This window comes from Seriola dumerili, unplaced genomic scaffold (genome assembly GCF_002260705.1).
Source record: "Seriola dumerili isolate Sdu_G_001 unplaced genomic scaffold, Sdu_1.0 BDQW01000409.1, whole genome shotgun sequence".
In the NCBI taxonomy this organism is placed as follows: Eukaryota; Metazoa; Chordata; class Actinopteri; order Carangiformes; family Carangidae; genus Seriola; species Seriola dumerili.
This window is the reverse complement of record NW_019174664.1, coordinates 1850263-1873908: the sequence shown is the minus strand read 5'-3', so window position 1 is coordinate 1873908 and position 23646 is coordinate 1850263. Positions and strand designations below refer to the sequence as shown.

General features: G+C 40.8%; 1 protein-coding gene across 1 annotated transcript in view; it reads right to left on the bottom strand.

Annotated features, from left to right (window-relative positions):
• The window catches only part of LOC111233553 (plexin-A2-like), a 59901-nt gene that overhangs the window by 15839 nt on the left and 20416 nt on the right, over window positions 1-23646 (bottom strand). Inside the window, exons 4-16 of the mRNA XM_022761392.1 lie at window positions 18569-18669; window positions 15622-15745; window positions 14430-14583; window positions 13824-13920; window positions 11004-11118; window positions 9559-9759; window positions 8725-8821; window positions 7748-7947; window positions 5233-5384; window positions 3890-4007; window positions 3271-3407; window positions 2551-2718; window positions 811-904 (exon numbers count right to left, since the gene is read on the bottom strand). Coding sequence (XP_022617113.1) covers window positions 811-904; window positions 2551-2718; window positions 3271-3407; window positions 3890-4007; window positions 5233-5384; window positions 7748-7947; window positions 8725-8821; window positions 9559-9759; window positions 11004-11118; window positions 13824-13920; window positions 14430-14583; window positions 15622-15745; window positions 18569-18669 — 1758 coding nt within the window. The remainder of the gene's footprint in view (window positions 1-810; window positions 905-2550; window positions 2719-3270; window positions 3408-3889; window positions 4008-5232; window positions 5385-7747; window positions 7948-8724; window positions 8822-9558; window positions 9760-11003; window positions 11119-13823; window positions 13921-14429; window positions 14584-15621; window positions 15746-18568; window positions 18670-23646) is intronic.

Sequence of the window (23646 nt, the reverse complement as noted above, 5' to 3'; positions counted from 1 at the left end):
TTAAAATCTCTCTCAGGTACAAACAAACAAACGCATCATTCCATCCCTGGCATCTCTTCACTAGCTACCTTTTTAGAATTGATTTTGTATTATTGAGCTCTTTCAAGGTCGGGCCAAAAGTCCCCTCCAGAATTTTCGACCCTCATTCAGCCAGTGTGCAGCCTCAAATCCTCAGGCGATTCTCTGACTGGTCCAAAGTGGAAAACTTTGAACCAGTCAGGTAACTGGACTTTTGCCATCGGGGACCCAACACTTTGGAACAATCAATCACTTTGAAGCAACCTGCCTGAGGAGCTCAGGCAAGTAGAATCAGGACCATAAATCACCTCCCAAAACACAGTTGTTTTTTCATGCCAGGTTTTTTAAAATCTCATTTTGGGATGAACCCTTCTATATATATTATGTGTGGCTTCATTTTTACAGCTACAGCAACACCGGCATTTTAAAAACCTCTGACTTTTCAAGCAGATTGCAGGCTGTTTGGTGCATGGACAGGATGTTTTTCTGACTTTGTTCACACTTCTGGTCTGTGGTTGTACATTGACCATTCAAAACTAAACAGGCTATAGACCAAACTGTCACCTCTGTGTATAAAACTGTATAAATGTTTAGGCTACATTTGAAAATGTCAGTACAGATCAGTAAGTGAAAAAAAAAAAGTAGTAAATTGACCACAGTGCTAAATGTACCACGTTACACTCCTGGACAACCTATCAATAATGAACAGCTTTACTCTGCCGTTTTCTATCAGTTTGAGTAAGCAACGTCAATAAAGGTTGAGTGCACCGTGTTAGCAGCTGTCACACTCACATTGACAGATTCGTGGCCGGCATATTTGACTCTGACCCGCGGCTCCTGAACCACATCCAGGTTAGTCCCAGTCACTGTCAGTGTGGTGTGTCCGCTGTTTGGGAGTAAGAATTATTGGTCAGACACACGCACACATATTCACATAGAAGCATACACTTTCCAGAGAAACTGCATTAATGCAGGTTTGAGGAGATATGACTGGCATGGAAGCTTGCTCTTTGTTATTGGGCAGAAGAGCCAGATCAAACGGGGAACCAGCTGGCTGCTATTTCATATTCATCCATGACTGTGAGGCTGGCATAGCATGAATACAGGTGCTGCTTGTTTACATATCTGCACTAGATGTGATTAAAATAAACAACACTCTCTAATCTTTGCATAACCTGTGCAGCAGTGTAATTTTAGAAAACAGCAGAGTGAAATGAGAAGTAGAAAAGGAGAGGCAAACGAGAGAAAAATACAACAGAGAAAGGAGGGAAAAGGTTTTTTTTTTTTTTTTAACTGGCCAGTCTAGTGAGCCTGACAGAGTGCCAGTCCTTCTCTTCTCACACTTCAAAGGCTACCTAAGCTTGTAGGGCCACATAGTGGGACTGCACATTCATGATGAAGGCTCTTGATTGCAGCTCCACAAAGCTCCTCCTGTCACTAGGCTGCGGGCCAGGGTGTCTCTCTGAAGTCTAATCTGCAGGGACATAGTGCTGGGTAATCCCACCCGAATCCACATTAAGTGCCATCTTTTATTTAGTGGAATACAGGTAACACACCATTCCGCTGTGATAGAAATGTTTATGCAGCAAATTCACTCCTAATTGTAATATCAGCAGCATCACACTGTTTCATGTAAAATACATAAAGAGAATTTCAATAAAATCAAGCATAATTCCCATTTGGTTTTATAAATCATCTTGTTGTGATCACAGATTAGATATTATTAACAACCTTGTTATATCTGACAACAACACCTCTGTTCTTCACATCACTCTCCCTGTAAACCCTGACACGCTGGCTAACTCGCTCATAGTGATCTGTGCTAGGAAGACAGCCACATTTAGGCAAGACGGGGGTTTCAAATTATTACTGTGTGCTGTATATAATAACATATATATAAGATATATAAAATTTAAGTGAAACTATGTTATATTTCATAGAAATATAGATTTGCAACTTGTGCATAATGTTTAACATGTATGTAACACTGGAATGGTTGGGATCTGATGGCATTAAGACTATTCAGATGACATTAACTTATAAGATCTAAAACACAGAAAAACAGAAGACAACACAATGTGAAGAGCAGTTCAAGCTCCAATTCACACCTACTTAGAGTCACCAATCAACCCGGGGCCCGATTACACCAAATTTGCAAATTGCGATCACTTCCTCTCACATTAATTATGACACATTTCTCTAATCCAAACTAACAGCACACTTGCGACTCATGCATGAGAATGTGAGAGCCCTGTAGAAGTCACAAATTTAGATGCAATTTACCAACAACAATTATTTGTTAACCATAACACTGCTGCCATTTGTGATCAGTGGAGGCAGTGCTCACAGGTTGCTTTTGTTAGACAGGCCCTAATGTTTTCATGTCTGTGCACTGTGTAAGGAAACAAGATTACAACAAAACCCCCAGTAACACTGGGAGGAGATGCAACCTGCCTCCTTGCAAGGTATCAGTACAGCCATGTGACAGTAATCTGTATATATGGAGTACTATACTATATGGCTCAGTGTTACCTGGTAATGCTCCACAGGGGCTCAATGCGCTGGACTGTGGGGTCTTCTATGTACTCGAAGGCCAGACTCCCAGGAACTTTGGCCCGGTCGACACTCAAACCGACCTGCACCGGCCCCGCCCCCGTCACCGATGGTGCAGAGAAGCACACAATCTCGGACGTGGTCCTCCTGGCGGGAGTACCAAAAGAGAGATTTTTTTTTTTTTCATGCCTTTGATTGTGACTCCCCACTTACTGCTGCAGTGGCAAATCCATGACTTCACGCAGTCATGAACCGTGCACATTACGATGAGGAGAGAGGATTCATTATAGTCTGTCCCATCTCCTCGTTACAGACACATTAGGAATGGAACACTGTAATTAGAGGGTGCTCTAGCTAATGGCTTCCTCGCTTCACCCTCCTGACTCCTGCTATGTGAGGCATTTTGAACTTTAAATAGATATCTATAAATACATAGAGAACAATACCTACCGCTCTGGGTATCATCACCTCCTCACAAATCATTGTTAAGACTTTTCATCTTAACACACAGACACTTAATTGTATCTAAAGTGTGTTTCTTTAAATAGAGCCATGTCTTACTGTGTTTGATAGAGATTAGAGGAGACTAAATCTTTAATGTTGTGTGGAGGCAGTCTCACTTTGGTGTCTGTGAGTCTGGATTCTTAAGGCATGTGACGTTAGGATAGCATCAGGTGGATATTTTATCATCAGTCTCACCTGTACAGCTCACAGGTCTGATTGCCAAAGTACACAGTGACAGTGCTGCCAGCACCCAGATTCTCCCCAACAATGGTGACTTTGGTGCCCCCAGATTCAGGTCCTCTGCCAGGGGTCAGCGCCAACATCGAAGGGGTCTGTGGGAGAAATTCATTGATGTTTCATTCAACACAGGTCAAAACACACAACACAGTATGTATCTTTTTCAGTGTCTGACTCTGAAAAGCTCCCGTTCTACTGGCCTTGGCTGAAAAAAACAGTGTAGAACTAAAAAGTTTACAAGACAACTGTCAAAAAGGTAGACCAAAGAGCTTCTTTAGAAAAAACAATTATTGAAATCAAGATAAAAACAGTTATAATGCAGTGCATATTCAGAAGCAAACAAAAACCTCTGAAAGCACATATTCCTTTCATAAGCCATATATGAAAATAATGCACAAAGTGAACAAACCATTAGAAATTCCTTCCTAATGATGTTTCAAACTCTCTTATGCAAAATCTATGTTGCACTTAAGTTAATGATTGCCGTTAAGCCTTCAGCCTAATTCATTACAAACTCTTAATGCTTAATGCTTCACAACAAATGGGCAAGGTAAATGTGTTTCAGTGTCAAAATTACCACAAAGGAGTAGAACTGGGAGGACTGTGCGCGTAGTTCTGGTCTGCATTCGCCAACACAGAGCTTCACTGGACCTGCTGCACTTCGCTTAGGAGCCGCAGCCATCTCACACACGATCCTATCAAGACAGAAGACACAAATACATGAATGTGGTTGCACAAAAAAACACAGCCATGCAACAGATCATCATGCATACAAGTAATAACACCAGCCAGGGACACACACACACACACACACACAGCAGAATCACTGCACTGTATCACATTTGTTATGAATTGCGCTGGGGGAAGATGGCCTCTGCTGGCCAGTGTGATTGAGGCAGACTTTCATAGAAGTTGTGGGTCAATACAGAGGGCCATCTTTCTTCCTAATGGGAAACCTATAACGGCAATATAACTCAAATGATAAACTACACCCCTCCCCATCTCCAGCACGATTGCCACCCACCATTACCTCTGGTTGCCATGACAACATAGGGGTTTCTTCAATAAATCAGTATTGCCTGTCAGGTCAATAAGATAAAGTGCACCATGAATAAGTCATTATAGCAACTGACCCCATGCTGAAATTAATGTTCGTAACAGCTGTAATGCCATGTTTTAAAGCACTGTGTGTGCCAAATGAATGGCCCTGCCGAACACACTGCTCTGCGCATGAAACTCTGCGTTCCCCGATACAATAAGAGCATCCAATGAATCGTCCCTGCCCAACCTTTCTATTCATACATCACCAGAATTTTCCAATTTTCTGCTGGCATGTCCTTTTCTTTTTCATTTTTTCTTTCTTTCTTTCTTTCTTTTTTTTTTTTTTTAACGAGGATATAAATAAAGTCCCTGCAGCCTGAGCCCAATCGCATTACATGGCTGTGAGAGAAACACATGGCTAACAGATTGTCCCTCCAGTCAGCGACATGCAGCGCATTTCAATTACAGCTGTGCCGACAGCCTTATAACGACAACGACACAAAGACTGTCTCTTCCTTTGGCTCTGCCTGCACCAGTGCAATGCAAAGCCCCCCTCTCCCACACACACACACACACACACACACACACACACACACACACACACACACACACACACACACACACCAAATCCTACAACCTGATGAGGCATCACTGGGCTCTGGCTTATTCACAGACTGTGCTATAGTGTCTGTGAGTGAAATAGTGTGAAAGAGAAAGAGATTGCGTGTGTTTATTTTCTTGTGTGTGTGTGTGTGTGTGTGTGTGTGTGTGTGTGTGTGTGTGTGTGTGTGTTTGCATTTGTACAGTATGCCTATGTACAGTAATATATACAGTATGAATCCATGCGTGTCTGAGTGGAGGAGGGGAGGAGTCTCTTACTGTTCTGCTGTGATATATCCCTCCTCCTGTGGGGTGCACTGCACTCCAGCCACCTCCACGTTACCCTCTAGCTCAGAGAAGGACAGACCCAGGTTCAGGCCCTGGATGGTGACCAGTGTGCCCCCCTCCAGAGGCCCTGCCACTGGGCTCACCTACATAGAGAGGAAAATAAAATGATAGTAAGACGAAGTCGAATTAACGCACAGTGGTTCTCAGGTACAAAGTGACGACTGTAAAACCTGCAGTGTCGTATTTTATTGCGTTTTGTTTTTTTCGTTTTGTTCGTTTTTTTTTGTTTTTTTTTACATTTTTTTTACTTCTTTAACTTTTTTATGAATAGATTTTTTTAGTCAGTTTTGAGGCAGTAGTATCCCAGAGTTCCACATATTGGGGAATAATGTGCCATAAAGAGAGTTTAACTCCAAAATAATGTAATTAGTTACAGTTTTACTGGAGAGTCACTTAGTTTTTCTAAGTCTTTCCAACCCAAGAGAAATGCAATTATGGTGAAACACTAATTCTTGATGAGTCCTGGTCAGAAACGTGACTCTTATCAAATGTTGGCTGCTTCAGTACAAAAAATACTGGCCCTTAGAATGTGTTAATGTTTTAAGTCCCGTTTTTCCATTATACATGTTATCTGGAAGTGCTAAAAAAACACAAAAGGGCTTGCTTTAGATTCTCAATTCTTTAGATCCTTTTAAGAATCTAAAAAATCTAAAGTAAGTCCATTTGTATGGGCTAGTAGTTGTAAATCAACCTTTATAAACCTGTAAAAGAAATCTGTATGAGAAATTCAAGTTTGTACATCTGTAGAAATTTGCAAACAAATAATATCAGTGGTGACTTTAGCTGAGCACTCTACAGTACCATGAACTAGATGACTGAGAATCTTTACACACTTAAGCACAGTTTCTGTGTAATCCTCCTGTAATCATAGGAAGGACACATAACATTTACAATACAGTGTGTGTGAAATATGTATCCCACATACTGACTAGGTTTTTTCAAAAAACCTTGAAATCCAGGGTAACTCAAAACAAACATAATGAATAATGCAGCGAATAACAAAGCCTTGAGAAACCTATTCACAGTCCTTCCCACTGTAAAGTTAACCACCACAGCAGGAAACCTATGGACCTGCAGAGCAGAGCAGGAGCAATGCCGGAGCAACACTCCTTCCACTCCCGAGCAGCACTCGATAGTGGATTCATTCTGCTGCAGCTCCTTCAGAAACACTAATAATGTGACAGGGACATCAAAGACTCACGGCTCTTTGAAGTGGGAGAGCCTTGCATCTCTGTGCCTGACCCTCTGTGCCTCATTCAAGAGAATGAACAGGAGTTTGTGACATAAAAGATCCATCACCATTCTCTAAATAGACTGAATTCGTTTAGCTGTCAAGCACTTAAGGTATTCAGCCGCTGTGGAATAGAATGTGTGATAGTCTCAGGTAAACAGACATTTGGATGGGAAACTGGAAAGTGGCCACAGATAAAATTAGGGTTTTTTTGTTGATATATGTCGATCTCCAACAAGGTGTGCTGGCACTGTGTTTTCTCATACAATATGAAGGGGTACCAGAAATATGGATTGGTTGAAAAGTCAGAATTGTGACCAGACATTTATAAGCAATGGGCCTCTGATCAAAGGCTTTAGCCTCCACATCTTCCAGTAAAGACCTGAACAGAGTGCAAGTGTTGATGTCAGAAGATGCAAAATATTCATATTCTCCATGTGAAATGTTAGTCATAATGCATGATTGTATGTGTACACAGAAGCAGAACTAATGTAAATTGTTCTGTAGAAGAAGCCACAAGTTGTAATTCCAACTATACTTTTAACAAATCATGTTTATTCCCACATTTCAATGACAAACGTTACATGGTGATAGTGCTGTGGAGATTTTAACTACACCCTCTTTGCAGGCACAACACAGTGAAATAAAGTAGTTTCAGCTACTGTAGCAGCCTGGTTCACTTTGGTTTCTCTGTCAGACACGCATTGCATATCAGTCAATGAGTTTGACTTTTTATTTCCAATAAAACACTTTGTTAAGTGCAGCCTCCACCTTCAATTTCAAAGTTTCAGAAAGTTTCACTGCACTGTCATGATTTATCTTTCAGCTGGTTCGCCTATAGTTCAGGACTTAGAACTTCTCTTGCTCTGATTTTCTGAAATGCTGTTTCTAGAAAATAAATGGGACATTTACTTAGGAATGCAAGCTTCTGAAAAGCACATGCAGGAGCCACATTGCAATTCTGTTTTAATTGGCATGACTGCTAAGACTGTGTATAACTCTCCCTACCCCAGAAACTAAATTCTTTGCTAACTACTTTGCCAAATAACTCACATCTTGTGTTTGCATAATTTAAATACATTATATGTTTAAGCTTGGTGGCATGACTGACTGACTCATGGACTGACTGGCTGACTGAGTGATGGACTGAATGACTAAGAGACTGAGTGACAGACTGGGCAAGAGCCCAAACAAACAAACAAACAAACAACAAACCTCAGTAATGCGTGGGTTGGTGCACTTGACATTCCTGGCAGAGAGGTCCAGCCAGCGGCTTGCGTAGGGGGAGATGGGAGGACAGTGCTGCTTCATGGTGCATCGGCCCTCGCCACTGCACCAGCCGCACTGGAACTTCCTCTCCGCCCGCAGACACATGCCACAGCTGTCCCGCTGAGCACTGCACTTGTAGAGGTGCACTGTGGCACAACACAGAGGACGTCTGGTCAGGTGTTATAATATCAAATCATTTCACACGCCAGTATTCTTGCCTTAAATGTCATCAAAAGATGAAATCACTAATTTTAATAAATTACAAAAGTAAATGAAACCCATAAAATATACTGTAGAAACACAACAAAGTCTGGACCAGCAGGGAGTGCTGTTACAATTTAAATCAAACTGATCAACCAATCAGAACGCATATGTAATCTCCAAAAATAACTGACTGCAACCATGGAGAGTCACCATGTGAATTCAATAAAGTCATAAAAGGTATGTTTGTGTAAATTCCTATTTCAAGTGTTAAGAAAAAAGATGCCGAAGTAATCCAATAAACCTTTCTTTGAAGTCTGTCTCTTACATCCTCTCTCCTGTAAGTAGCCTATATTTATGCCCATATAAAGTAACTCACTCCTGTGGCCTGTTAAAATTTATGGCCATCACTGTATATCCTTGACTTTGATGATGTATTTAATGTACAACCCAAAATGACAACTGACAAACACCTTTTCTTGCATGATGATGGAGAGGTAACCGAGAGCAGCCACGAGAGCCAAATTGAGCAAATACGAAGATTCACCCTTCACCCCTGTGGGTGCACAAGTGATTGGGTGCTTTTTGATAACACTCCCTGCTATTGTGAACTTTCTCTCAACGCCCTTTGGGAGCCTTGAAATGCTCTATGACCCATCTATCCCCTGTGGATTGAGAGCTTTACACTTCTCTGGCCTGGCAGTGATGGATGGCAGAGTTACCTTTAATCTTCTCGGGATTGTCGATGATGAAATTGCCGTTCCATACGATGGAGAGGTCCACTGCCAGGTCACTGATCTTCACACCCTCGTACATGTACTGAAAAGCAGAAACAGAGAGTGAGGGAGTGTGCGGAAAGTGCATAAAGGGAGAGAGAAAGTCAAAGAGACACAAGGGATAGAGTCTAGAAAAAAAAGATGCAGAGAAAGACAGAGAGGGGGAAAATGAGAGGATGAAAGGGCAGCAGAGAGACGATGCTTTTAACCATCTGTCATTTCTGCCATGGTTGTCTGCTCCTCTCCTCTGACATGTAGGGACGCAAACCCTGGCTGGTGTGGCCGATCATCCACATCTGAAGAAAATGGCCTTTTCACTCATTGTCACAGAGTAACAAGGTGTGCTTTGCATCAAAATTTATCCTATCATTTGCATTGCGCAACAAAACTCCCTAGAAATCTCCTATATTCATCCCAAACTTGTGACTTTCAGTTGGAAAGATCACATTCATGCTCGATGATGTGAACACCTAGATGTTAATCTGACCATATCCAGCTTACCAGACAAGGTCATATTGAAATGCTTTCCTCTCCAACCATTTATTCCTTTCCTTTCCTTTCCCCTTTTCCTTTTCCTTTCCTTTCCTTTCCTTCCTCTCACATGCTTACCACTTTTCCTCATCAGGCTCACTTTCTCCTTCCTCCACCTTCTCCTCAGTATGCTCAACACCTCAGGCAGTGTTCACTGATGTACCCTATGTACCTTGCCTACACAGCAGCCAAGCTGTCTGCCTCTTTTGACAGCTGTGAGATTCCCACTGGGAGTGTTTGAGGTCATACCGAGCTGTTCTGGCACTGCACGCTGGTGCTGTTGAAGCGCAGCGCCGTGACACGGTGGCTGACACCCTGCACATGCACCACACACTCGTAGCCGCGCTGGCCTGACTGAGGCTGGGGAAGGTTTCGGGCCCTCAGGGTGATGGGTCGGACCTCACCAGCTGGGATGAGAATTTCCCCGGAGTGAAGGAGCTGAGGGCAATCCTTTGAAAACATCAGACAAACAAACATAATTGTTGTATTTACAGTGAGGGACCTTACATTTTTCATACTACCCATGCCTTCTGCCTTAATATTCCCCCTGCATAATACACAGGCCTACTGTAAAGACCATTTACATAACTAGTTTCCCCACTGGGTATTAATTGACTAATGTATCTCCAGTATCTATATTTGTCAATGTGTGTACTGTGTTTATCTGTCTATGTCTATATCTGTGTCTATCTGTGGTATCTAATCTGTTTTAATACACATGAATGTGTGATATAAACATGAAAGACTAATGTAGCACAGGGATTAATGGGGCAAAGAAATCACTAATCCAAATGTAGTTTTCCTTCATCTGCTACATGTTACACTCTGCACTACAGTTAACTATATGTAAGACTATGGTCTGTTGTAAATATGTCGCCCACTGTATACTCCCATATTATATTCTTAAAAGCAATACTTTTTTTGTATTTACTCAGTCTTTGGTTATTGATACAATTCACTCACGATGAATCCTTGGCGATCCTCTAATTTTTCATCTTGTGCACTCAGCAGGTCAAAGTTTTCTGTTATCCAGTAAAATATCTCAAAATCTAGTGGATGGATTGGCATTAAATTTTATACAGATATTTATTTTTCCTAAACAATTAATCCTAATGACTCACTTTTCCTCTAGCGCCATCATGAGAATGAAATTTGTGGTTTTGAATGAAAATCTCAGAAGCTGTTGCATAGATTGCAATGAAATTAAATTCATGTCCCTCTCAGATAAACATGTATTCCTTGGTGGTGACTTCATGATCCCTTGACTTTTCATCTAGCATATCCAATACTTTGGTTTACAACTTAATCTTGCAAAGCAAAAATATTCCCATCAGCCTCAGCTGTTGTTTGTGTTCAGGGCTAAGTAGCAAGTGTTAGCATACTAACACACTAAACTAAGATGGTAAACATTATACCTGCATAACATCAGCATGCTGGTATCCTCATTGTGTGCATGTTAGCTTTTAGCACAAAGAACCAGTAAACCTCAATGCAACCTGAAAGAGCTGCTAGCATGGCTGTAGACCATTAGTCTGGTTGATTCTTTGAAGTGGGGCTATGTTTTGGAGTTTAAATTGTCGATTGTGTCCTCAAAGTAGAAGTGTCACACTGGAACAGATAAATGGTGCTCTTGAAAGCTACAATTTAATTAGCTAATGAAACTGTAACTCTGCAGTGTGTCTATGTTAATGTACCTCTGAGGCGTTGACTCTGCCCTCCTGGAAAGAACAGCTGCTTGGGTCGTGGGTGCACAGGTTGCGGTATTTACACCAGTGGCAGCGGAAAGTGCTGTTTACACAGGACAGACACCTGCAGGGTGAAATGAACACGTTACCTCATACTACACACTGAGCCTGCAAAATTTTAATAGTACTGTGTAATCAGTCGTTTTGCATTTACACAGTCAGTAATTTGTTAAAGATTAAGCGTTCTTTACTTTCTACATGTCATCAACATCTTCCTCTCCTGGGTGAAGAAGAGGATTGAATAAGGGAGACTGATAAAGGGTTATAGCATTCTGCTGAATTTATCTTGTCAGTCTGCTTTATGGAAAGATCAGATGCCCGAAGTTTCTATGTAGACAGAATGAATGCTAGTCTTTTTGTCATAGATGACAATAAATGACCTTGAGCATGAGGTCTCAGCAGGAGAATAAATATTCAAGTGTTACTGGCACTTAAAGCACTTTTTAACACTTGTAACTGTGTTATATAAAAACATGCAGTACATCTATCAGAATACTGTACTGTGCAGTGTCCATGTTAGATGTACAGCAACCTCAGCTTTTCATTTCATCAGTTTTTCATAGCCCCTCTCATTTCGTTTCTGATTTTTGACTGTAATAAAAACAGTGTATTTTTGAAGTCACTCGTGCAGCTCTGGATTATAACAAACTCTGGAATGAAAGTGACAAATGAATATTTGATGGGTTGAATTGTGCAACATCTTTGGCTCTGATTCAGTCGACTGCTGCCAGCGGTCAGTTGTGGATTAAAGCTGAAACAACCCTGCTGGACTGCATTTAATGACATTTTGGTCAACAAACAGGGAGGTGGTGGCACTACATACTTTGAGAGAAGAACTGAGAGGTGACAAGATGAGAGAATAGAGCTGGCTGATGCACAGCTGTTGATATACCAAACAAAGCAATTGGAGAGCTGAAAATTGATCATGTCCTATTTTCCTCTGGGGGGGGGGGGGCTGGACTTTGCTGTGTATAATAGAGGTGTACCACTGTGCAGAAAACTGATCCATGCATTGTCAGAGTGGTCTCCTGAATGTGGTCCTGCAGTAAGTTGAAACCAGGAGGAAAAAAACCACCAGCAGCACTCCAATACCGCAGCTCATGGCGAGCTGCAAATGCCAATAAATGTTATGCAGCACCATTAAATTTTGATATTAATTAGCTGCCCAGGGCCAGTATGAACATAAAAATGTGTGCTTGTGTGTGTATTTGTGTGTGAGAGAGAGAAATTTGGGGGGTTGGGTATGAATAGAACTGGACTGGCAGGGTGCTGCAAACACTAGATAATTAATTATGTAGGGTGATGTGATGCTGAGGTGATGTAGTGGTGAGGGAGGTGGAGGAAGAGGTGGTGGGTTAGGAGTGTGTTTGGTCTGAAATATTAATCACAGGAGTTCACACGGTCGCCCCACAGCTAATGGAGGCCGTATTGGTGTGGGGCGTATATGATGAGCTACTGACTGTTTTTCTCTAATGGCTTAATATGGCTATATTGGGGTATTCATGTCGCAGTCAAAGCGCACTGTGAATAGATGGCATTTGTATCCACTGTGGGCTAATTTCCTGGGTTTGGCTATGACCACTCCATCAGACAAATGTTCCCTCCCAGAGTGAACTTATTGTTTACCCCTGAATCAAGCTTTTGTGTACTCATGGTGCTGTGTAATTCACAGCATAGTGAAGGTTAGCGAAGAGTGCATGTAAGATCAGTTTAAAAAGAAAGGAAATATAACTTTCCTGCTCTAAACTATTACTGCAGCACTCATACAAAAGGTTATGATAAATGTCCTTGAAGTAAATATTCAACATTGTGTGATTTGGCGTCTTTGGAGATTAATTAATTGTCTTATGTTGCCGTGAAAACTCATAAAGTTGCTGATCTGCAAACTTCTTTTAAAGCTGACAAATGCTGCTAATTGGCATTCATCCTAATAAGATCCACCTTTGTAGCAGTGTTTTTAATTGTTATTCAGACAGAAACACTCTTATCGTAGTTTACTGTTACGGTAAATACAGTTGACATTAGCATAATGGATCAAAGTCAAAGCAGTTTCCCTGCTCAGTTAGGAAGCTTATATTGGCAGGGTAAAACACATGAGCTTTTAAATAGAGTCCTTTTTAATTTACATTATTCTATCTGCCCTCAAGGCACCACATCAAGGCTAAAAATCTAAAGAGGCTTATGTTTTATGTCTGACAACCAACACAACTCTCTGGCAAGGCCCCTTGGGACAAAGTCAAGTAAAAAGTGGGTGTGCGAGTTTAATGGTTGTCTGTATAGAGGTCTGAGGGGACTGCTGGCCTCCAACGAAGCACGCTCAATTACACTAGTGAAGATGCTCAGTCATGAGCACTTTGGTTCTACGGGACAGCCTCCAGGTGTGAATATGTCCAAAGATACTTTGAGTAATATGTGTATGAAAAAATAATAGTCATTTGGTTTTTATTTTTGTGTTTTTATTTCAGAATAACTGACAGAAAAAACTGTAGTTTAGTTGAATTTAAAGCTGTAGAAGCCTGAGCTCACAAACTGCCAGTTTAAGCAAACCCGAAACAAACAAGCCATGGCAAATGCATCATGTTGATTTAAATGAGACCTGACAGATAAATTGAACTCAGAGGTTATCTAACAGCCCGATCTTAAGTGGGGTTGCAAGCATCAGTACATCATTGCCCTAAATTAAGTTGTGCTCTACCATCTATTGAACAAATCAAATGTGCGGGGGAATGGGGGGGTGGTGGTGGGGGAATGGCAGCTGCATGGACTCACGTTTGATGGGTGCTGCAGTTGTAGAACTTCACCTCTGTGCTGGCGACCATCTGACCTGTCTCCTTTGAGTTTAGACGAAGCTCTACGCCAGCCCAGTCTGAGAGAGAGAGAGAGAGAGAGAGAAAGCATAATGAGTGAAAGGAGGGAGCAAGGGAATGAAAAAATATGTGAGCGGAAGAGCAGCATGACAAAAGGTGAGAGAGAGTGAGACAAAAAAGGATGAGTGAAAGAACAAAAACAATGAGTGAAAAGAGGAGGTCAAAATGAGAAAAAACGTTAATACTTTTATCACACTCCTGTAAAGAGCCACCTGGTGTCTGCGTCTCTGCAAGGGCATATTGCTGTTGTCTCGAGAAAACCTTCCGTCAGAAACTTCAATTGAAGGATTACTGCACATGCTCAGAGGAAATACTTGCTACTTATCAAACTCTTTGGCTAAACTAAAATGCAGGGTGGTCAATCTGAAAAGAAGGCTGTTTTCTCTTTCTGTTTTTTTTTTTTTTAGTTCGTGTGTCTGGAATATTGATATTTTACATTTTCCACCTGTCATTGGCAACATAAAGTGTTTATTTTTTGTTTGTTTTGAGACCTGATATCTGAGCTCACCTTGTCCCTCTGGTATCTGAGGGACCTCCTTCCCAGCTGGGGACAGACACATAACCCTGTTCCCTTTGACGTGACCCTCCACTTGGGCTTGCTGGCCAAATGAACAGGTGATTCCTGCAGAAAGGTCTGGAACATTATTCACCTCCAGGAGAAGCTAAAAGAAAGAAGGGGGAGAAGATTTAATGTGCTGAGCTTGAGACTGATGCGGTGCATTGGTATATGTACATTTGTGAGGAGTGTTGCAGTGCTTTGACAGTAATACATAACACATTTTACTGTAATTACAGAGAATAGTTTGACATTTTTAGATGAGAAGAGTAATACCACTCTTATATCTGTCCATTAAATATGAAGCTACAGCCGACAGTCGGTTAACGTAGTTTAGCACAAAGACAGGAAGTAACACAGAACAGCTAGCTTGGCTTTGTCTAAAGAAAACTAAGTCTGCTATCAGCCCCTCTAAAGCTCACAAATTAACATGCTGTATCTTGTTTGTTTAATCCGTATAAGAGATTAAGTCCAGGAAACTACTGCTCCTGGCTAAGAAGTATATGCATACACGCTCCCTATAAAACCACAATATGTTGTTTTTACACTTCTGTTTTTGTACGGATTAAACAAATGAGATATAAAATATTAATTAGCATGCTCCAGTGGTAGGCAGGTTTTGTTACATTTGGAGAGAGCCATGCTAGCTGTTTCCACCGGTTTCCAGGCTTTGTGTTAAGATAAACATCTGGTTCCAGCTTCATATTTAACATTTAAATAAATTAAAGTGTTTTTCTCAAAATGTCAAAGACTTCTCTTAAGATGATGTTCCTTAGCTCCGACTGTACTTCACTTCTCTGTGCTCTTAGCTACCGTAGAAAAATATTTGAATTAAGCTTTTAGGAAATGTGATAAACTTTTTGGCAGATGCATCAGAGATGCAGACAGAGTAGTTCATTGCTACAGAAACAACTCCCGCCTAATTTTTTCTGGATACCATGGATGCCGTGGAATGCCATAGGACCTACAGGGAGAATCACCCTTCTCTCTCTCCCTTCACCTCTCACAAAATGAATCTTCTCTCTCAGTCTTATACTTACTGTATGTGTGGCTATACAAGACTACTCACAGTGATTGCTCATAAACATCGGCATCGTGAGCAGAATGACAGTGTAGTAATTGATGGAATGATAAGCGGACTCACAGGGACACTATGTGCTGATACAGCAATGCTGTCCGGGTGAGCGATAACTTTCACACAGCGGTCAATGTCAGTAGCGAAACGGAAGGTCTCCTCTGCCCTCTGACACCGATCCTTCCTTGAACACCTGTGGAGCAACAGGAGACACACAATTAAATTGTATAAAACAGTGCAGCAAGTTTACTGATGAAATATAGCCAGCAAACTCTGACTTTTAGTCGCGCTTCGTTCGTGGTTCCCAGAGGATGAAACCCACCGACTTTGGTGAACCCCCGACTTTTCCTGGAGTGCTACCAAGAGGCTTGTGGTTTTGTGTGAAATGCCTCAACAACTGTCATCTGGATTGCTATGAAATTCAGCACACACATCCTGTGTCCTACTCAGGACTAAATAATGGCACTTCGATGATATCTTCCATTCCACTTTCATTATATCTGCTAAACTTAAGCTTGTTAGCATTGTCATTGTTAGCATGCTGACATTAACATTAACATAGGAGATGCTCCTATGGGCTGTATCAGGGGTAGAGACGAGCAGCCTATATCTTCGGTTGGGGAACTTGTTGATGAAGCTTCATAGAGCTAGTGGCATGGCTATAGAGAGTCTTGTTATATTCATACATAAACAGCCTGCAAATGAAGCTAATAGTCAATACCATGTCTGAACCAAAGTTGAGGTGACATCTGTAGTCATGCACAACTGGTCCTTGAATCATATTATAGAATATGCCCAAATACTGTATCTGATGTTTTTACTTTACCACAAGTAAAGAGATTTTGTTTGTTTGGGTTGCTATTGAACTTTGTCACTCTCTTGGACACGGCTGTCAGATCATTGGTTTTATCAGTGTCTACCTCCTGAGCCTCGCAGAAGGTAGAGCGGCCGTCTATTAACCGGAAGGTTCACAGTTCGATCCGCGGCTCCTCCAGAGAACTTGTCGAAATGTCATTGAGCAAGACACTGAACCCCTAACTGCTCCTGATGCTGTGTCATCATTGGTGAATGTGTGTATGAATATATGTGTGTATGAATGGGTGAATGAGACATACATTGTAAAGCGCTTTGAGTGTTTGATAGACCAGAAAAGCACTATACTGTATAAATGGGGTCCATTTATCACGTCTTTACTTTTTTACATTTCTACTATGCTTTTCTGCAGAGCAAATTACAGTGAGTTCAACAGTAGAATAGGCTCAACTCCTAGATCCCAACAGGCAATTAAAAGTTAGAAGTGAAAGGGTTGGAAGCATAGTGTGACCTTTACAATAATCTTGTAAGAGAGAGGTGCAAATTTAAAAGCACATTTAAAGTTATGGCCAGAGGTAGATAGAATTTTAAAACTTGTTCTTGAAACTGTTCGGTTTTAGAATTGGGGGCTGTTTTTCAGCTAGTTTTTATTGTCGGCTAGTTGTATTGATACTGTTCTTTGAAAGGGGCACTGTAGTTCTTTCCAGGCTCGGATGGTAACAGGCAGGCTGTACTTAAACATAAACATCACATTATAAAGAGTCTTTCAGCTGTAGAGTTAAATTGTAATTGCAAACTCACACAATATTCTGGCTGTTCACCATCATCTCTTTCTTTTAAATGTGTAATGCATGCAGCGTGGGGAGACAGTACTTAATTCACTCTCAGATGCTGCTGAGGGGGTGGCACCTCCTGAGAGAGCTCAAAGAGAACCGAGGCCTCTGCTGTAATTACAACACAATATAAAGGCGGAATAGAAACGCAGTGACAGCTGTTGCGGACTCGGCTCCTTGAGGCGGACCAGAGCCACAGGAGTATAGACAGTCACCTTCTGACCGCTCATCAGCTGAAGTGCCTCGGAAAAAAAAAAAAAGTCGCCTTTCATCTCAGACTGTCTTTCATTGCCTTTTATTTTGCCTCTTTTATTCACCATGTTTTGTCTGATGGAGCCATTTATTCCCCTTTCCTTCAGGCTTTTTACAAGTTCAGCTACACCCCCCTCACACTCTCTGTCAGATAGGTGCTTTGGAACACTATGCCAGGGGTGGGAAAGTAAGATCCTGAAAGCGATGTACATGTCACTCTGTGAGAGTCATTCAGAGGCAAGAAAAAGACCCCAATCTGGATTTAATAGACAGAAAGATAAAGTGGTCTCATTCCGCAGTGTGAGGGCTCATGATTCACTTCAGGTTACTTGAGGGAACTTCAGCCTATCTGTTTACTGATAAGTGTGAGGCATTCATTTAACTAAACAACATAATGCGACTTGCAGACAAAGTCAGCACTTAGAAAAAAAAAAGGAAAAACAACTGTTTAATGAGGTAATTTAGATTAAAACAAAACATTTTTTCCTCTCACTTCAATGGCCATTTGATAACAGAGAGTTGCAATTTAAATAATGCTGATCATGATCAAGATATTGCTAGCTGAAATGCAGACGTCATATGATGAGACGGGGGTAAATCCCTGGCTGAGGTCAGCTTCAAACACAGTGACTGGTTCAGAAACACAGGGTTTTAATCCCCTTTGAATCCCCTCTGCTCCATATCGCGGTATTATGCAAGCTAACCCGGGGGTCAGATAATTAAGATGGAAGAGATAAGCTTGCTCCGTCAGGTCCAAAATGTTCCCCGGGTATGTAGAGGTCCAGTTCATACACCCACTGTGCCTGCCAGGCTAATCCCTCCCTCCTCCATTAACACCACTCGTTCTCTCGCCCGAGAGACAATAAAATCTGGTGGGCATGCAGCTTGTGCTGTCCTAAATAGCGCTACTTAGGAGGGATCACACTGTCCAACAACTACTGCCTTTTTTTTTGTTTGTCCCACCAGCTGTTGATAAGGGCACAAATCATATGACCACGTGTTTAGCTTTATTTATAGCTTTCTATGAACTGTTTAGTAAACAGTCATGTTGTGGTTTTAATCTCTCAGCTGTGGTGTGTTTATGGGAGTATGGGAGAAGAGAAAAGGAGCAGACTCACATGTTATACAGGACACACCAGCCACAGTGTGGGTCGCCAGAGCTCAGGCACTCAGCACATGTCCCGTACTGCTCACAAGCCTCCACGGGGACCTGGGCCACCTAAAGCACAGGAATGACAGAACAAGAACACATGTCAAAGAAAGATACACAGGTAAATTGCCAAAGACGGTAAATGCAAAAAGTTAAAAAGGTTTTTAAACTTTAAACTTTTACAATCGTTATGAGAAAGTGAATCCCAATTTGATCCTTGTGTTGTGTACATTGATCCATATCATACAATCTTTATTTGTAAAACATTTGTAAAACAAATGACATGCAGCAAAAGTCTTTGTCCAGAATTCAGCCACAGACAGAACAGATTTAGTTATGAGTTAGTGTCTTACAGTCTTACAGGAATATGCAAACACTTGCCATTTCACAAATTCCACTGTAATAAAACGAATCGATCTGACTAATCTTTTGGTTTGCATACAAGGTATTAGGGTATTTGCAGCTAATGGAACTCAACCTAGGTAGTTAGTTACAGAATAGTAAGTTGAGTAATTATCCTGCCAATTTCAAGCAGCCACTATAATTCTGTTCCCAGAATCTGTAACTCATTTAATAAGTATCAGTGAGGGGAGGCTGAATTCTTCACTTTGTAGTTTTTAGTTTCTATTATTCCAAATACTTCAATAGGCTCGCTTGGAAAATAGGAGAACAGATCTCAGGTCTGATACAGGGAAGTCCAATTATGTGATCACTAGCTCCAGATAAATTATTTTGTTGTGAAACAGAATTATAATCACACACAGATGGAATATTTTGAATATTGCAGTAAATATAAGGTTATATCCTGAAAAAAATCAGATATACGTGTGATTCAGAGGACACTATAGGGAGGCTATATATACATAATATACAGTTCATCCAAAACATACACCCATAATCCAAAGACACCTAGATAAAGAAAAACTCACTTTCATAACTTTGTTTGACCTGAACATGTTTAATTGACACTGCTGTGCAGAGGACTTTCACACTACTTATATGTAAATGTCATTAGTTTCCAACTCTTTGTGTGACAAAAGTTAAAAATGGCTGCCATGGAGTGGAAATAAGGTCAACGAAGGCATGCAACCAAAACATTCTGATTAAATAATAAGCAATTCTGATGAGGAGAGACCAAAGCCCATTTCATCATGTTGTCTATTTTGCAATATATGGAAGCCTCATCACAGTAACACGCTGCAGAGTATCCCTGAGGAAAACAACTGTTTTTTTTTCTACTTCTTGCTGCTGACACACATATTTGCAATATGCAGCATTGTGGCTCTGCCCACATGAGGACTTATCTGATTTTTTTTTTTTTCTCACATGGCAGAGACAACAGGAAACGACACCACAGCTGTTCAAAAAGTATTTTTTTGCAGCAATATTCTTAAATAACTTTTCTTTATGACATTTGTTTAAAGGATCTTGCACTACTAACACCTCTGTGTACTCCTGCAATAGTAATTATTCTTCCTCTTATTTTTTCACACACAGGAACACACAAGCAAAAAGAACATAGTCAAACTGATGGACAGACAACCACACACTCTACTACTGCTGCCACTTCCATGTGTGAACGTCTGGCAAAGCATAAGCTCTCCATTAGCTGCTTGAGAGTCGCTTCTGTCGCACAGCCAGCACCACCCCTGCATACAAAACCAGGTTGGAGCTGCAGCCTGAGCCTGGCTACTTTATACTTTATTATTCTAGGTCTGGACGTATGATGCAAGCAATTTCCTGATGTAAGCAATCACAAATGAAGAGTGGATTATGGATTAGAGTGTCTCCGGTGCTCTTGATAGCATAAGTGGGTGCTCTCTCAGGTCTGTGTTGGCAAAATGGATTATCTGCTGCTCCCCACGAAATAACTTTCTCTCTTTTTTCCAGCAGTTCAGAACCCATTCGGTGCATTCCATTAGCGAAATGATTTCGTAGTACGGGAGGGGGTGAGGGCGCTAAGTCCATATCTGACGCAGTAGGAATAATCCATGAATTGTTGTGGACTGGAGCTCGTCTAAACTAACAAAGTTGGTCTGTGGCTGTTAGGCAGTGTGACCTTTAGAAGGGGAGAGCTATGGATCTTCTGCTTTCTGCTGCCCAGCTAAGAATCAAATGTGAAGCTCGCGCCACACATCAGAGGTGAATTGTTTAGTGGAACTGACCTGAGCAAAAACACACCATGTTGAATCCAAATAAGATCAAAAGACATGCCCTTAGCTTTTATGTCCACAGGATACTAAAATATAACAACTCAGCATTCGGATCTGCTGATCAGACTCCTTTTGTGTCAATTACATTATATGGTGTTCTTTCTTTTTTTTCTTTTTTTTGCATTCACCCTTAACTGAATACCAACAGTTAAGATACAGGCATTACATATGGGGAAAGAGAGACAGGTACGACAATGCAACAATGATCCCCAGCTGCAATCGCACAATACCATTAATATGGTATTTGTCTCAATCACTACTCCAGCAGGTCACCCCAGTTCCTGTTAGTTTGTAGATACACAATGCTTAACAAACTATAGTCTCAAAAATCTGGGTTGAATCAGATCCCGTCTGACAGTCATAACAAAAAAAGGTAGAATTTACTGCAGGACTAAAGAGAGTCGAAAGGAACTCAATCAAGGTCACTTTGACAGAAAACTAAAAATCCAGCCTTGTAACACAACCTTGCTCAAACACCGTGTTGTGTGGCTGCTCCACATCTCCTGCAAAGGACTGTACAGTAAATACAGCCATGTAATATTGGTGTTAATTCAAAATTTGTTTCTCTTTTCTCACAAGTCTAGGCCATCGTGGGTTAAATTGTGGGTTGTGAGTGCAGATTTGAATTGTGACGGACGTGCAGAGCTAAACAGTTAGACAGTACAGCTGACATTAAAATACAGCGTTGGTTGATTTTATGGACGACATAAGAACCTGCACTGCTGCTACACTGATACATTTTCCTTTGTATGCTAACAAATTAGCACAAAAGGGTTAAGCTTATACTAGCAGGTGTTGTAGGGGGTGCTCATCTATCTTGGAAATATGGAAAGTAACAAGAACACATTTAACTTTTTCATAAAAACAGATGAAAGAAATGCATTTGAGAGACAGAAAAGCAGCCAGTCCAGAGGAGATGTTGGGACTTAAGTTCTGTATTGAATTGTATGATACTTATGTACATGCAATATTTCATTTTTTTATTTTTGATAAATTTGCAAGAATTTCTAAAAAACCTTTTTCGCTTTGTCATTATGGAGTATTGTGTGTAGATTGATGAGAAAAAAAAGGAATTTAATCCATTTTGGAATAAGGCTGTAACATAACAAAATGTGGGGAAAGTGAAGGGGTGTGAATACTACTGTGTCTCCCTTCTATGATTCTTGGACCACTGAATTAAGCCTTCATACTCAGTTCATGTTCGATGCATTGTAGATGTGCCTCATAAATCATTCATGACCAGATGCTGTATGTAGTAATTTTCTCATCAAGCTTTTGTTTGCCTCGTCTTTTCTGAGATCATTTCTTCAGAAGAAACTGATCCTTTAGAGCGGACAAAGAGAAATCAATGAAAATTCTCCGTTGCTGAGAGGCGAAATCTCAGTCTGGTCCAGTTTTGAATAATGTTTTTCTGGATTGTATCGGTCGCCACGTGGTTGCATCACAGCATGGCTGGATGATGATCATGTCCACTTTTCCTGCTTTAGGACTTACACAATCTGTATCTTTTCACAACATCTGGGATGCCCCTCACACTAATGCTCGACCTTATCATCTTACCAGTTTACTAACACTTTAACGCTTTCATCCGGATTTACTTGAACTTTACGAATGCTGTCAGAGGAGCATACAGGCCTTCAGACCCCTGCTTTGCTGTCATCCTATATCCTCAGCCTAGCTGTGGAAAATCCACAACCATCACATGACTTTTTGAGTCACATGGTGGCTGGATATATCAGGTCATATATCCAGGATTTAGTTTTTAGTACTCAACAAGACAAGAAACATAATGATCTAATCCAGGACAGTTACATCACCCATTTATCGTTTGTGTTTTGCTTTCAGACGTAATTTTATTGTACAGGATGTGAAAGAAATGAGTAGTCATGTTTAGTAATGTTCTAAAATTAAAAACAATCATTAACTGAATTTATCATTTTAATTGGTACTTATTACAGAATTAAAAAGCCAAACATTAATGTTTCAGCAGACCTTTGTTCTGCTTTGAACTTGTGAAGTGAAGTGCACAAGACATAAAAAACTCTGATATGGGACATTTTAGAAATAAATTTTTAAATTTTATGATTACAAGCACCACTGGCTGTAAAACTTTCAGTTTTCAAACGTTTTCCACATTTTCTTCATGTAACATTTCCCTTTTCGCTTTCTCAAAGTGTGGTAAGTGCAGCTGCTGTACAGCCAGCCCTGTCTTCCAGGATTTATGTTCATATACTACTAAACTGTTTTCCCAATGATGTTGTGGTGGCAGGATGATCTCTGGCTGGATTTTTGTTTGTTAGTTTGTTTTTTTAAAGAATGAAGCACTACATGTAGTCGCCGAGCGGTGGTTGGAATGGATGGCAGGTGTGCAAAGCACATGGCTGTCACAAGCTCGCATCCACAGTCCCGTCTGTAGTTAGGTTTAGGTAACAACATTTTACTGTATCAGTATCAACCTATTTGTGACTTGCCAAATATGTTAATTTCCTCATTACGTTAATAAAAAATGTTATGCGGTTGCAATTAAGTTCCTTCAAAGCGTATTTGCTGTTGTATATAATAGGAATTTATAAGAGACAGAGTATGTACAGCAGTGACTCCAAACCAGAGGTATGTATTGTCTGTGAGGTAATTCTGCAGTTGTGTAATGAAATATTGGGGAGTAGCTCAGCTAATTTAAAGGAATTCATTTAAAAATATATATGATTATAAAAATGAAGTCAACAAACAAAAAGGATTACAAATTGTTTTGGTTGTTTGGCTGATCTTTAGTATATTTCTTGCCACAATAATCAATAAACTACCAGGTACAACAGGCTGACTGCTCACCGAC